General features: G+C 45.9%; 2 protein-coding genes across 2 annotated transcripts; one reads left to right on the top strand and one right to left on the bottom strand.

Moving 5' to 3' along the window:
* Positions 1-13,152: 13,152 nt before the first annotated feature.
* On the top strand, positions 13,153-13,725 carry LOC125542198 (uncharacterized). The gene has a single exon (XM_048705152.2). The coding sequence runs from the start codon at positions 13,153-13,155 to the stop codon at positions 13,723-13,725; it is 573 nt and encodes a 190-aa protein (XP_048561109.2).
* Positions 13,726-14,136: 411 nt separating this feature from the next.
* On the bottom strand, positions 14,137-15,897 carry LOC125548289 (uncharacterized). Its single transcript, XM_048711938.2, has 3 exons — positions 15,371-15,897; positions 15,186-15,240; positions 14,137-14,562 (listed from the first exon to the last, which is right to left on the bottom strand). Exons 1-3 carry the CDS (start codon positions 15,808-15,810, stop codon positions 14,476-14,478), a joined length of 582 nt encoding a protein of 193 aa, XP_048567895.1. The 5' UTR covers positions 15,811-15,897; the 3' UTR covers positions 14,137-14,475.
* Between the last annotated feature and the right edge of the window lie 357 nt (positions 15,898-16,254).

The raw sequence follows: 16,254 nt of genomic DNA, 5'->3' as shown, positions 1-16,254 counted from the left end.
ATGATTGTGGTGTCCAGTTCGCAATATGTCCAAACGTGATCAATTTCACGACAATGAGCACGCCTCCCCCCCCCTCCCCCCCGACGTGCACACATGTCGCTGCATCCACACTAGGGAAAATTTAAAACTTTAAAAACTATTTTGTCAAGTTGGACATGAGGACGCCCTCTGCGCCCTGTACCTGTCTCTACATCTTTCCTCGTATTCCTACTTGTTTTTGCACAAAGCATGCCGCTACATAGCCTATTGCTATGAATTTAGTCAACATTGCGGAACTGTGTCACGACACATTAAGGGAGGTAAAAAGTTCGGCAGGGACAGAGTGATAGGGGAGGATATAGATGCCAGGCGAGACATGGCGAGACGTGATGCCGGCGTCTAAGGGCACCAGCGGGTCGAGCGAGACGGACTTCTGCCCAGCAGCAACGTTGAGAAAGAAGTGTCAATTACAGGCGCCGACCAGTCTACGCGTATTATGGGCTTATATGGTCTAGTTTTAGTTTTTCATATCAAGATGATTTGTTTTTTTTAATTGAGCGATTCGTATCAACATGTTTGATGCACCTTTGGATTTCAATGAATCTGTGATATATGCTTTTTTGGATCATATTTCAAAGTTACAGTTCAGCGATTGGTGTTCTCCTATGCCAAACGGACGCCGCGCTGGAGACGCACTCACGCATGACTTGAGACACGCACACAGTCAACCAGTTATCCTATATGCTTCGACGCCCATGTATGTACTACACGTCACACACCATGTTTAACTGGACAGGGCCTCCGCATGCCAGCCACGCACACCACACACACAGCCACGAGTCAGACACATGCAACAGCAATAAGCACAGCTGCTGCCGCCGCCAAACCCGTGCAGGAAAAAGGCTGGATGATCCATCCCACCCATACCATGCAAAAATGAAAGATGACTCCCATCTCTCTCTCTGCTTGGAATAATGGTGGTCCTCACTTCGCTGCCTCTCCACCACTCCTCCTCTACCTTCTTCCTCCCCTCTTTCTCCTCCTCCACGTCCTACCTCCGCCACACCTTCCCATCCCTGCCATGGCAGGCTCCCTCTCCTGCCTTCGCCACCACGACTCCGTTTCTCCATCCCTCTATTTTCCCTACAAGAACACCCCGCGCGCCATGGAGTTTGCACTGGACCTCCCCTGCCTCGCGCCGCCGCCTCATTAGCCCCGCCGACGGAGCGCGCCACCGCTAGCGGACCAGGGCGCTTCCCCTGCGGCACCTCTCTTTCTCCCTCTTTTCCTTCTCCTCCCTGGATCGTCCTCACCCCCCACGCATCTCTCTCCCTATCTGTGTTCCAGGAAACGACCATGGCCGAGTGCCAAGCCGGATCGAGCTTTGTCGCCCTCTGCTATCTGTCGCGCCAGCCAGCCTCATCTACGCTGAGGTCCTGCAGCCATCCCACCGACTCGGATCTCGCCGGACCCGTCCGGATCGGGACCCGCGTTGCCCGCCGAGCTTGCCACCTGCGCTGTCGCTGCCTCTTCTATCGAGCACGAGCTCGTCCCTGGACTCCTCTGCTCGCGTTGACCCGAGCGAGCGAATGCCGATGACGCCCGTAGACAGCACCGCCGTGGGTGCACCCTGCACCTCCTACTCCCGCTACCGTCTGCTGCAGCAAGGCGCCGCCTCGTCTCCCCTCCTTTCTCCAGTTTTTCCTTTCCCCGTCTCCTTTCTGACAGGAGCCCAGATGCCATGAATTCGCCTAGGAAATCGTGCTCCGGCCTTAATCTTCGTCACCGGCGACCCCCTTCCTCACCGCCCGCCTCTGAATCCTCCCCAGCCCCTGCAGTGTACGGATCCGTTCGCTGCAAGCTCTAGCCGCCGCCGCCGTTCTGCAGATTGCGGGTTGAATAGACGAAAATACAGGGTCATGTTTGTAAATTCGAAACGGTTTTTTGACTTACTAAAACCGGTAGTGCGGGTTGATTTCACGGAACTATATGGGGGTTTCTGTAAATATGCGCGACGGACCACCAGAAGCATTAGGTGCTTTATTATTAGGGGAAGAGGGGAAGATTGTCCGTGATTTCAACCTTCATGGAGTTGGCCAGCGATGACGGCTCTTTTCACTATTTTGACCCTTTTAGAAAACTTTCGCACAAAATAAACTTTACACAAAACTATTTCACGATCTGATCCTTTTGGTAACGCCATAGGCCATGGCGTTTCTTCTCTATTTAGAAATGCCGAGCTAGCTAGCGTTGCTGGCCTGGTCAAGACGCTACGTGGCAGGGCAAAAACGTCAAAGTATGCTTGTAGGATCTAGAAGTAGATGTGTCTAAGGGGGGGGTGATTAGACACTTCGTGCTAAAGTTGCAATTTTCAATCCTTTTCGGTTCAAGTGGAGTTTAGGCACAATTTCAATACACACAATACATATCAAGCAAGCATGCAAAGAGTATATGAGCAGCGGAATGTAAAGCATGCAACTTGCAAGAATGTAAAGGGAAGGATTTGGAGAGATCAAACGCAATTGGAGACACAGATGTTTTTCCCGTGGTTCGGATAGGTGGTGCTATCCTACATCCACGTTGATGGAGACTTCAACCCACGAAGGGTAACGGTTGCGCGAGTCCACACAGGGCTCCACCCAAGGGCAACGGTTGCGCGAGTCCACGAAGGGCTCCACCCACGAAGGGTCCACGAAGAAGCAACCACCCACAAAGGGTCCACGAAGAAGCAACCTTGTCTATCCCACCATGGCCATCGCCCACGAAGGACTTGCCTCACTAGCGGTAGATCTTCACGAAGTAGGCGATCTCCTTGCCCTTACAAACTCCTTGGTTCAACTCCACAATCTTGTCGGAGGCTCCCAAGTGACACCTAGCCAATCTAGGAGACACCACTCTCCAAGAAGTAACAAATGGTGTGTAGGTAATGAACTCCTTGCTCTTGTGCTTCAAATGATAGTCTCCCCAACACTCAACTCTCTCTCATAGGATTTGGATTTGGTGGAAAGAAGATTTGAGTGGAAAGCAACTTGGGAAGGCTAGAGATCAAGATTCATATGGTAGGAATGGAATGTCTTGGTCTCAACACATGAGTAGGTGGTTCTCTCTCAGAACAAATGAGTTGGAATGATGTGTGTGTTCTGATGGCTCTCTCACTGAATGAGAAAGATGTGGAGGGGTATATATAGCCTCCACACAAAATCCAACCGTTACACAGTTTTCCAATCTCGGTGGGACCGAATCAATAAACTCGGTCTGACCGAAATAGTAAACCTAGTGACCGTTAGGAATTTCGGTGGGACCGACTGGATCAACTCGGTGGGACCGATGTGCTAGGGTTAGGGTAAATCCAAACCTCGGTTTGACCGATTACTCAAACTCGGTGGGACCGATTCGGGTAATAGGTGAAACTGAGATTTGGTCAAGCAAACTCGGTGGGACCGATTGCATATCTCGGTGGGACCGAGAATATTGCAATGGGTAACAGAGAGTTTGCAAGCCCATCTCGGTGAGACCGAGATCCCATCGGTGAGACCGAGCTGATTAGGGTTTGGCAGTGGCTTATGACAAGTGAAACTCGGTGGCGCCGGATAGGAAGAATCGGTAGGACCAAGTTTGGCTTAGGGTTTAGGTCATATGTGGATATGGGAAAGTAGTTGAGGATTTTAGAGCATATCATTAAGCACATGAAGCAAGAGGCTCATTAAGCAACACCTCATCCCTCCTTGATAGTATTGGCTTTTCCTATGGACTCAATGTGATCTTGGATCACTAAAATGTAAAAGTGAAGGGTCTTGAGCTTGAAGCTTTAGCCAATCCCTTGTCCTTAGCATCTTGAAGGAGTTCCCACAACCTTTAGTCCATGCCGCTCCATTGTTGAACTTATCTGTAACATGCTGGATAGAAGTGTTAGTCCAACAAGAGATATGTTGTCATCAATTATCAAAACCACCTAGGGAGCACTTGTGCTTTCAATCTCCCCCTTTTTGGTAATTGATGGCAACATACATCAAAGCTTTAGATAAAGATATACAGAACAACAAGTAAAGCTTTGGAAGAACATGTAGCAAGCATAGGCTCCCCCTACATGTATGCACTCATGTAAATATGAAATATAGAGGCATGTGAGAGCATAATCATGACAGAGTAGGCAATGTGTTACATGTATCTTGGCCATATGCATCAGAGCAAAAGATTATTAAGGAAAATACCTTCATGCTCATTAGTCCTTCTTGCAAACAGTATGTACATAAGCAAGAACTCCTCATACTCATGATTTTGATGCATATACTTACCTTGTGGTCTCGAGTTGGCTTAGGATGGAATGAACCTGCAAACAAGGTTAGATAACACAGGTACGTCCACTAGCCAGAGCAAACAAAAGAAACCACAAGAATGCCAAGACTGGGATGACATGTAGAGAGTGATAACATTGGATTCAACATGTCCCCAAGAATAAAGATATGCAATGAATTTGGCTGATTTCTTTTCCCTTAGGTGTCTTGCTCCCCCTGAATCTTACATGGGATATTGGGAGAAGATAGGAAACAGAAAATCAGAGCTGAATAGAACTTAATTCAAATGAGTTCATATGAACATGTCTTTCCCCCAAAAAGACATGTGGCATCTCTCCTCTTGAACATCAAGCATCTGGGATCCTTGAGTATTTTTCTCTCCCTGGAGATCTCTCTCTCCCCCTTAACAACATCTGGGATCCTTGAGAATTTCTCTCCCCCTTAATACTTTTTCTCTCTTGGTGTGATCTCTCTTTCCTACAAGCTTTGATGTGATCTCTCTCTCCCCCTTTGACATCAATTTCCAAGAAGGTTTTTCCTGGAATCCGTCGAATAGGTTTGTGATGCTTGTGGAGGACAAGATTCATTGAGTGGAGCTGGATCAGAAGAAATATAGAACAAGTGGCAAAATGGTTTTTTGATTACAAAGTCGGTGGCACCGAGTGGCACATTTCGGTGGTACCGAAAAGATTCGGTTGAACCGAAATTTGCAAGTCGGTGAAACCGAGTTTACACAGAGAAAAAAACACTTGTCACCTCAGCTCACTAGTCAAGTAAGATCTCACAAAGATTTGCAATGAATTAGCTGAAGGATTTGCAAGAAATTTGATGCAGAAATATGCAGAACAAAACAAACAGGAAAAAGTGAAAGTTTATAGATGAAGTTTTTTTTGTTTGAGAGAGAAGGAAACAAATATGCAAGGAACAAATGCAATAACTCAGAAAAGGACACAAGAGAACTTCATCTAGAATTGGGCGGTGACATAGTCACCTATGTTAGAGTATATTGACTTAGGAGTCAAGTGAGGACACTTGATCATAGGTCATACTCATCGTTTAAGCTCAAAATGGGGTTACCATTTTTCGTTTAAGCATCTTGATGTATTCACATCTTGTTGAGTTGCTTTGACTCATGTCTTGGAGTAAAGCTTCTCTAAGATGGAATGACATACCTTGGGTGGTGATGTGGTTCTTGCTCATGTAGTTGAACTTGTGTGGGTGCTCAGGGTTGATGTAGTTCATCAAGAGTTGGGAGCACCACTTGGAGTTTGAGTTCATCTACCTACATGGGTTAGTTCTTGCAAGGAAGAGCACTTGTGTATCCAAAAATGACAATCATGAAGCTTAACATAGAGTTTGTCAAAGGATATGTTTGAATGGTTTTGTGCTTCCTTGTCTTCAACCACTATTGTGTAGAGTCTTGGTCTTGTAGAGATTGCTCAAGATGTGAGTGAGTCGCAATCTCATGGAATTAAATTCAACCAAGCACCTACATGGGTTAGACAACATGCAAGGTGCAAATATATCCAAGACATAAGATAGTTATCATAAGAGATACATCATGGATTAGTTATAAGCTCATGTCTTGCATGTAGCCAATGGAGTTTCTACTCCAAGTTCGAAGCATCAATGATGTTCAATTCTCCTCTCAACCTGCAAAACACTTTCTCATCAAGCGGTTTAGTGAATATATCCGCTAATTGCTTATCGGTGCGAACATGCTTAAGATTGATGTCACCCTTAGCAACATGATCTCGAATGAAATGATGACGAACTTCAATATGCTTAGTTCGAGAATGTTGTACAGGATTATGACCAATTTTGATAGCACTTTCATTGTCACAAAGCAGTGGAACATGTTTCACATAAATCCCATAATCTTTAAGAGTTTGGGTCATCCAAAGTAATTGAGCACAACATGAACCAGCGGCAATGTATTCCGCTTCGGCGGTGGATAAGGATACCGAGTTTTGTTTCTTGGAAGACCAAGACACAAGAGATCTACCAAGAAATTGACAAGTACTCGAAGTGGACTTTCTATCAACCTTGTCTCCGGCATAATCTGAGTCGGAATAGCCAACAAGATCAAAAGAAGACCTCTTAGGATACCAGATGCCAAAATTTGGTGTATGGATTAAATATCTCACTATCCTTTTCACAGTCTTAAGATGACAATCTTTAGGAGCAGCTTGATATCGTGCACACATGCACACACTTAGCATAATATCGGGACGTGAAGCACATAGGTATAACAATGAACCAATCATAGAGCGATAAACCTTTTGATCAACAGGTTCACCATCTTTGGTCAAATCATTATGTCCACTAGTAGGCATGGGTGTAGACATACCTTTGCATTCTTGCATATTGAACTTCTTGAATAAGTCCTTGGTGTACTTTGTTTGACAGACAAATGTACCTTCCTTAGTTTGCTTGATTTGCAACCCGAGAAAGAATTTGAGTTCACTCATCATAGACATCTCAAACTTCTCTGACATTAGCTTTCCAAACTTTTCACTAAAGAGAGGGTTAGTTGAACCAAATATGATGTCATCAACATAAATTTGGCATACAAATAGTTCTCCATTAACCCTTTTAGTAAAAAGAGTAGAATCAATTTTACCAATTTCAAAACCACTTGTAGTAAGGAACTTGGTCAAGCATTTATACCATGCTCTAGGAGCTTGTTTAAGACCATAAAGAGCTTTGTGAAGTTTGTAAACATGATTTGGTTTCTTAGGATTGACAAAGCCGGGAGGTTGTTTGACATAAACTTCCTCCTCTATTTCTCCATTTAGAAAAGCACTTTTAATGTCCATTTGGTACAAGGTGATATTATGGTGATTAGCATAGGCAAGTAAGATGCGAATGGACTCAAGTCTAGCAACGGGAGCATACGTCTCACCATAGTCCATACCTTCGACTTGTGTGTATCCTTGGGCGACGAGACATGCTTTGTTGCGAACCACTTGTCCATCTTCATCTTGCTTATTGCGAAACACCCATTTGGTACCAATGATGTTGTGGTTGTTGTCAGGCTTCTCAACCAATGTCCAAACTTGGTTTCTCTCAAAATTATGTAGCTCTTCATGCATGGTGTTTATCCAATCCGGATCTTCCAAAGCTTCTTCAACCTTCATTGGTTCAATGCTCGAGATGAATGAATAGTTTTCACAAAAGTTAGCTAAACGAGTTTTTGAGCGAGTGATTCTCCCGGTTTGTATATCATTGAGGATTTGCTCGACGGGATGATCTTTGGCAATTCTTGCTCGAACTCGTGAGAGCTTTTGCTTGGGTCTTTGTTGAGCATCTTCTTCATCTTGTTCTTCTTCTTGGCCTTCTTCATTGTTGACGTCGTCGTTCTCTTGTCGTGGTGGAGAAGGAGGTTGTTGATGTTCATCTTGATGTACTTCCTCGTTTTCTTCATCTTGGTGTGGCCCACTTGTGGATGCTTCCGTGTCGATTCTTGGTTCACCTTGTCGTGAAGTAGAAGCTTCCACTTGGACGGACGAAGTACTCTCCTTCACCTCTGTTGGACAAATTTTGCCAATAGACAAGTCTTGAATTGCTTCTGAGGGGTCTTTGTCTCCTACATCAATTGGCAATTGCTCTACTTGCGAGCCATTAGATTCATCAAACTTCACATCTACCGTCTCTTCAACCTTTCGGGTGAAATTGTTGTAGACACGGTAAGTGTGAGAGTTTGATCCATAACCAAGTAGAAAACCTTCATGAGATTTAGGAGCAAACTTTGAACGACGATGCTTATGAAGAATGTAGCACTTTGAGCCGAATACTCGAAAGTATCCAACTTGAGGCTTGTTACCGGTGAGGAGCTCGTATGCCGTCTTGCCGAGTAGCTTGTGAAGATATAAGCGATTTGTTGCGTGACAAGCTGTCTCAACCGCTTCTGCCCAAAAGTGCTTTGGCGTCTTGCATTCATCAAGCATTGTTCTTGCCATTTCGATGAGCATCCGGTTCTTCCTCTCAACAACTCCATTTTGTTGAGGTGTGTATGTAGCCAAGAACTCGTGTGAAATCCCTTCTTCGTCAAGAAAGGTGTCCACATTTGCGTTCTTGAACTCTGTTCCGTTGTCACTCCGAACCTTCTTGATCTTCACATCAAACTGATTTTGGGCTTTCCTAGCGAAGTTTCTGAAGATCTTCTGGACCTGCGACTTGTCATTAAGAAAGAACACCCACGTAAATCTTGAAAAATCATCAACTATAACTAGACCAAAAGAATTTCCACCGAGACTCTTGTAGGCATTGGGACCAAAAAGATCCATGTGAAGCAGCTCGAGTGGCCTCCTTGTGGTCATGATGTTCTTCACGGGATGTCTTCCTCCAACCTGTTTACCTGCTTGACAAGCACTGCAAAGTCTATCCTTATCAAATATGACATCGTTAACTCCAAGGATATGATTTCCTTTAATAAGCTTGTCAAGGTTTCTCATGCCAACGTGACCTAGTCGTCTATGCCACAACCAGCCTTTTGAGGATTTAGCAACAAAGCAAGTTTTAGGTTGTGCCTTTTTAGAGAAATCGACAATGTAAAGATCACCTCTACGCATACCCGTAAAGACCATTTTATGATTGTCTCGACGAAATACTTGGCAATCTACCTCAGTAAATAGGACGTTCAAACCGAAATCAGCAAGTCTAGATACTGAAAGTAAGTTATAGCCAAGAGATTCAATGAGCATGACATTTTGAATGGAACTATCATGTGAGATGGCCACCTTACCAAGGCCAACCACTTTACCCTTTGAATTATCACCAAAGGTGACATATTTTCGAGGGCCGTTGTTTTCAGCAAGCTCACGGAACATCTCTTCATCTCCGGTCATATGATCAGTGCATCCACTATCAAGAACCCATTCCTTTCCTCCTGATTCATATCCCCGAAGATTTGCCATAAGACCAAAATGTCTCATTGCATTATCAAGATCAGAGTCACTATCATCATCATCATAATATTCATGTTCATCATGATCTTGTGACTCATCATTTTCTAGAGAGGGTAATTCATTAGATAAATGATCAAAGTGGTTACTTTTATGAATTCTTATAGCTTTGAGTATGATATCATTAATGATTCCAACATCTCCTTTAGCATGCTTAAGATTGGCAAGTTCAAGAAGACATTTACCAAAACTAGGATCACTAGAGTTCATCTTACTCAAGGCAATAGATTTATGGAGAATTTCATCCAAAGATTTCAAGGAGTGATTGGGAAACCGTTCCTCAAGAAATTTTCATATAGTATAGGCGCAATTTTGAGTAGGCAAACTAGCAATCAAATCTTTGGGCAATCCTCTAATGATGAGCTCAATAGTTCTAAGATTGCGAATCATGTCAATATCTTCGTCTAGGGTAGGATGCAAGGGATCAATATGGGGTGCACAAGGGCTAGCAATATACTTGTTCAAATGATATTGATTGAAGATTACAAGCATCTCATTTTTCCACTCATGAAAATACTTTCCATCAAGAATGGGCACTCTATGTCTAAGACTCCCTAGAGTAGACACATCCATCTTCCTCCAATGGTGATTAAACCAAGGCAATGGAGACCAAAGCTCTGATACCACTTGTAGGATCTAGAAGTAGATGTGTCTAAGGGGGGGGGGGTGATTAGACACTTCGTGCTAAAGTTGCAATTTTCAATCCTTTTCGGTTCAAGTGGAGTTTAGGCACAATTTCAATACACACAATACATATCAAGCAAGCATGCAAAGAGTATATGAGTAGCGGAATGTAAAGCATGCAACTTGTAAGAATGTAAAGGGAAGGATTTGGAGAGATCAAACGCAATTGGAGACACAGATGTTTTTCCCGTGGTTCGGATAGGTGGTGCTATCCTACATCCACGTTGATGGAGACTTCAACCCACGAAGGGTAACGGTTGCGCGAGTCCACACAGGGCTCCACCCAAGGGCAACGGTTGCGCGAGTCCACGAAGGGCTCCACCCACGAAGGGTCCACGAAGAAGCAACCACCCACAAAGGGTCCACGAAGAAGCAACCTTGTCTATCCCACCATGGCCATCGCCCACGAAGGACTTGCCTCACTAGCGGTAGATCTTCATGAAGTAGGCGATCTCCTTGCCCTTACAAACTCCTTGGTTCAACTCCACAATCTTGTCGGAGGCTCCCAAGTGACACCTAGCCAATCTAGGAGACACCACTCTCCAAGAAGTAACAAATGGTGTGTAGGTAATGAACTCCTTGCTCTTGTGCTTCAAATGATAGTCTCCCCAACACTCAACTCTCTCTCATAGGATTTGGATTTGGTGGAAAGAAGATTTGAGTGGAAAGCAACTTGGGAAGGCTAGAGATCAAGATTCATATGGTAGGAATGGAATGTCTTGGTCTCAACACATGAGTAGGTGGTTCTCTCTCAGAACAAATGAGTTGGAATGATGTGTGTGTTCTGATGGCTCTCTCACTGAATGAGAAAGATGTGGAGGGGTATATATAGCCTCCACACAAAATCCAACCGTTACACAGTTTTCCAATCTCGGTGGGACCGAATCAATAAACTCGGTCTGACCGAAATAGTAAACCTAGTGACCGTTAGGAATTTCGGTGGGACCGACTGGATCAACTCGGTGGGACCGATGTGCTAGGGTTAGGGTAAATCCAAACCTCGGTTTGACCGATTACTCAAACTCGGTGGGACCGATTCGGGTAATAGGTGAAACTGAGATTTGGTCAAGCAAACTCGGTGGGACCGATTGCATATCTCGGTGGGACCGAGAATATTGCAATGGGTAACAGAGAGTTTGCAAGCCCATCTCGGTGAGACCGAGATCCCATCGGTGAGACCGAGCTGATTAGGGTTTGGCAGTGGCTTATGACAAGTGAAACTCGGTGGCGCCGGATAGGAAGAATCGGTAGGACCAAGTTTGGCTTAGGGTTTAGGTCATATGTGGATATGGGAAAGTAGTTGAGGATTTTAGAGCATATCATTAAGCACATGAAGCAAGAGGCTCATTAAGCAACACCTCATCCCTCCTTGATAGTATTGGCTTTTCCTATGGACTCAATGTGATCTTGGATCACTAAAATGTAAAAGTGAAGGGTCTTGAGCTTGAAGCTTTAGCCAATCCCTTGTCCTTAGCATCTTGAAGGAGTTCCCACAACCTTTAGTCCATGCCGCTCCATTGTTGAACTTATCTGTAACATGCTGGATAGAAGTGTTAGTCCAACAAGAGATATGTTGTCATCAATTATCAAAACCACCTAGGGAGCACTTGTGCTTTCAATGCTGCGTTGCTGGAAACGCCAAGGGTGCCTGGCGTTGCTGCCCAAGCATGAAACGCCAAGGGGTTTGGCGTTTCAACTAGTTTGTTCATATTGCCATTTATTTATGTAGTGCAGCACCGCTAGCTAGCTTGACGTTTATAAATAGACGAAACGTCATGGCTTGTGACGTTGCCAAAAGGGTCAGATCGAGAAATAGTTTTGTATGGAGTTCATTTTGTGCGAAAGTTTTCTGAAAGGGTCAAAATAGTGAAAAAGGCCCAGCGATGACATGGTAGAGATTTCAACCAAATGTTTGTTCTGTGTCTGAACTTTTAATGATATGTTATTCTCTGTGATCATATTTTCTCATCCATGCTTTATTAAGAGTATATCATCTCATAGTTCAGTAAAATGAGAGCGCGTACAAAAAAAATCAATGGATTTCAATACGAGCACTTAGCCCTACAAATTTGATTCTAATGTGTTCAAAAATCTGTCATGCAGAAAAACCCAAACTACATTTCTAACCCAATGCACCATTCTTTTATTCTTTCTCTAATCCGCGAACATTTTTCGCGACGCTACAAATCGTCACAGAATATGCACATACCTAATGACGGCCAAACACATCACCTAAAATCAGGCCAGAATATCATCAAAGTACTCGAGGGAGCTGATCCATGAGGAAATCAGTTGGTGATGGAAAATCATCACAGAAAATACGTGTTTTGGTCCGTCACTAGGATTTTCGTCACAAAATAGCACAATTTTTGTAGCGAGGAGATGAGAGTTGGACGGCGACAAGAAGGGCAAGTCATCGTTTAGAAATCGGGTAGCGGTGTGGCGTCGTTCACGAAGGCACATACAAGACGACGACACCGCGACCACGAGGCGGACCAGGAGGGGAGCAGTGGCGGAAGGCATTGATTGACCATGCGTGGCACACTGCTGTGGGCCGGGAGGTCTGGGCAGGAGCAACGGTGCTCAGGTGTGTGGGCGGAGCAACTACGAGATTTTTCACACGATAGAGACGGGAACGTTGGGTTGCGGAGACCGAACGGGCAAAGTGCGTTTTTTTAAAATCTAATATTTGTTGTTTTTCTCTGTGGAGTGGGCTATCTCTAGTTATTACATATCTAAGTGACTCAATTAAATATAAAAAATAAAAGTAAAAGAGATACAAACACGAATCTCCATGTAAATCAATGACACGAGATTTAGATGTGTTTTAGCAAACCCGACTTTTTTAGTCTCACCGAAAATGGTGTGAGGAAGGTGGTAACCATTACAATGGTATACTGCCCTTTAATAGTACAGGTGCTTGTCTCTCTTAGAGCATCTCCAGCAGCGGCGCCAAAAGGCGCGCGCAGTAAACTTTCACTTTAGCGCGTGGGACGTTTTGGCGTGCTCTAGCGGCGGCGGGAAACTAGCGCGCAATAAACGATTACACGCACGCGGGAAAAGGCGGCAGCTCGCGCGCTAGATTTGGCGCACCGCTTCGAGTGCGCCTATAAATTACGGGGCTCGCCATGCGGCCTCCACACTGCCACGCGCGCTCTCCCCGCTACTCTGCCGCTCACTCTGCCTCTTGCTCGCCCCTTGCTTGCCCCCGCCACCACCGCGCCACCATGCCGCCGCGCTGCCGTGGATCGTCTGGCTACCGCGGCGTCCACGAGCGCCCCGGCGGCACCTACTATGCCGAGATCCGGTCCGGCGACGTTCGGCTCGGCCTCGGCACATTCGGGACCGCGCACGAGGCCGCCCGCGTGTACGACGTGGCGGCGTGGCGCCTAGAGAGGTCGCCGACGCAGATGAACTTCCGTGACGTCTTCACGCGCGAGCAAGCGCAGTCCGTCGCCCCTCCGTCTCGTCTTATCACGGACCAGGACCGTGCGGAGCATCGGCGGCGGCGGCGCTGCCTCCTCGTCGCTGAGGAGGACGAGCGAGCCATGGCGGAGTGGCGCCAGCGCCACCCGAAGGACGTCGCGGCAGAGCACGCCTTCTGGGCGAAAAGGACGGCAAAGCGCCGCGCGGAGCGGTTGGAGAGGCGTCGGCGGAAGCCCCTGGCGATATCGCAGTGCGATATCATTGAGGCGGGTGGGGTGTCGATCTTTGGGGATAATGATCTTCGTTGGGATGACATGTGGATCGATACCTCAGACAACACCAGTCCGGATGAGGACAAGGACGACTCGGAGTAGGGTGTAGTTGCATCATAGTTCATCTAGTTGCATCGTAGTATGTAGTTGCACTATAGTTTTATCTATCTATGCTATGGAACTATGTAAAATATCTATGCATCGTTTTTATTATCTATGAAATATGTATCATTTTTATTTAAAACATATGTATGCAATGTTTCGTGCGATAGCGCGCGCTGCATTTTAGCGCGCTTGCTAGAGCTACGCGCGTTAAATTTTAGCGCGGTTGCTGGAGCCAGCGCTGTCCGCCATGCTTTTTCAGACGATGGGCACGTTGCAAAGTACTTTTTAGCGCGTCGCGCGTTCGGCGGTTGTTGGAGATGCTCTTACCATACCACTATTTATCTTTAGATGTAATATCTATTCACTATGTGTTCGTGTTAATGGGCTAAAGTGAGAGCGTCACATCAATTATATATTTATATACTACTACATTGCTTTCTGCAGCTAGTGACAGTAATCTTACATCGCTTGGAACACAAACCAAATCCCAGTGCAATCTTAGGGGCGGTGGATGGCTTACATTTCCAAATCTTTCAAGACGGAAAACATGCGTTCCGCAGTGGAATCTAGTTAGACAAAATTTACAAGGATTCTAGTATCTCTAATGCCATGTGCCACAAGTTTCAGAGAATGGCAAGAGTTACACCTTACGCATTGCTCCCTCACACCTTGCACAACAATGTGGAACTAGGCTTGGAATGGGTAGCCAGTGGGTCATCTCATGGGCCAGATTGAAACCCCGTTCATCTACTCTTTCGCTTCTGAGGGCTCATTCTTCATCTTCTCTTCAGACTCCGCTGTTTCCTTCTCTATTGACGACTCCCTTGATGATTTCTGCAAGTAAACAGGCACACACCAAGTTCATGCATTGCATTTAATTTGAATATCAATCCAAATAGCAATCAGTAAAATAAAACATCAGCAATGGTAGGATACAATTTTAGTGTTGCATTTATCCATAGGGCAGGGGAACTTCAGCGCATGATACCTACATTTTGTAATTCCGAATTGGAGATCGAGCTGGCGTGTTTTAACTTGCTAACACAATACTTCCCATTTCACAAAGCAAACAATCAGTCAAGAATGAGAGGATGCAATGACAAAACGAGCGAATTCCCCTGTACCCCTCTTTTGTCAGCTTGAGTAGCACACCTTCTGCAGTTTCTAACCAACTCTTTTATTTAATTAGCTTACTCACTAACAATCGAATCAGCATGTCAATTTGCTTGGCTACCATCCACATGGCAATATGGCATATACTCACACAGACCAATGATTCCAAAATAGTTAGTACTGATTTTAGCAGACTACATTTAGTAGACATACAATGGGAGCAAGAATTGATTGAAGCATGCATATTAGCCAAATGTGTCCAAGAGAACAGGGAGTTGATTGATTAACTAAGGGGAAATCAAAACCCATCGACTAATTTAGAGGTTGAGGGGTCGTTTACTTACCCAGGTATTATACAGCTTCCAGCCATCTATTACAACTTTTGCGATCCTCATGGTGCTGCAGCAGAGTTACCATCATGAGAAATCACATTTCAGATACTAGACGATATCGCTGGAATTAGAACGGGTGGTCATGCCACAAGAAACAAAAGCTTTGAGGCCGATTTAGCAGCCAAATTTGTGCTTACCAGCAGAGCAAGGGGTACCAATTGGCTCTCATCCAAACGCCCAGACTTTCGCCTTCCCTCGGAGATGGCCAGTCCTGAAAATCGCCGCCGCATCCGTGTGGGTACCCGTAGCGACCCGAAGGCGAAGAGGAGGCCCCGCCATGGCCGTAGCCACCCGAGGCCGAGGAGGAGCGGGACTTGGCGCCGCCGTGACCGAAGCCGCTCCAAGCCGAGGAGGTGCGGAGGTCATACTCGGCGCGGCGGTGGTCATCGTAGAGGACGTGGTAGGCGTCGTACACCTGGCGGAAGCGGCGGGTGGCGTCAGCGCGGGTGGCGGCGTCGGCCTGGGCGTGGCGGTCGGGGTGGTGGAGGAGGGCGAGGCGGGAGAATGCGGCCTTGACCTCGGCTTTGCTGGCATCTCGCCGGAGCCCCAGCGTCCTGTAGTGGTCGGCCTCGCCCATCACGGCTGCGGTATCGAACTGGCTTTTCCTTCTCTCCAAGATCGAGACGGGGGGTTTGTGACGACGGTTCTGTCAGGGTGCGGCTCGTTCTATTTTTAGTTTTTTTTCAAGGGTACGCTAATGGCGCACCTTAGCTTTATAGAAGGCAAAAAGTATAATTACAAGACGTCATTACAAGATGCGAACATCCCCAACGACACATCCGACACCACACCAACCAAACTCGTCTAGGCTACTCTCTTACAAAAGGATCTAAACCACCTACACCTAATCCAGCCGCTCTCCAATTCTTGAGCTCTTGGAGTACCTGCTCGACTAATTGCGGAGGAGTTTTTTGCTGATGTGGTCGATTGAACAGTCTTGCATTCCTTTGCTTTCACAATGCCCAAGCCATCCCTATGATGAATGAGTCGAATCCTCGGATTGACCTGCCTGTGAGATTCC

This window comes from Triticum urartu, chromosome 3A, assembly GCF_056163025.1.
Source record: "Triticum urartu cultivar PI428250 chromosome 3A, HENAU_Tu73, whole genome shotgun sequence".
Taxonomy (NCBI): domain Eukaryota; kingdom Viridiplantae; phylum Streptophyta; class Magnoliopsida; order Poales; family Poaceae; genus Triticum; species Triticum urartu.
This window is presented reverse-complemented; position numbering and strand designations above follow the sequence as displayed.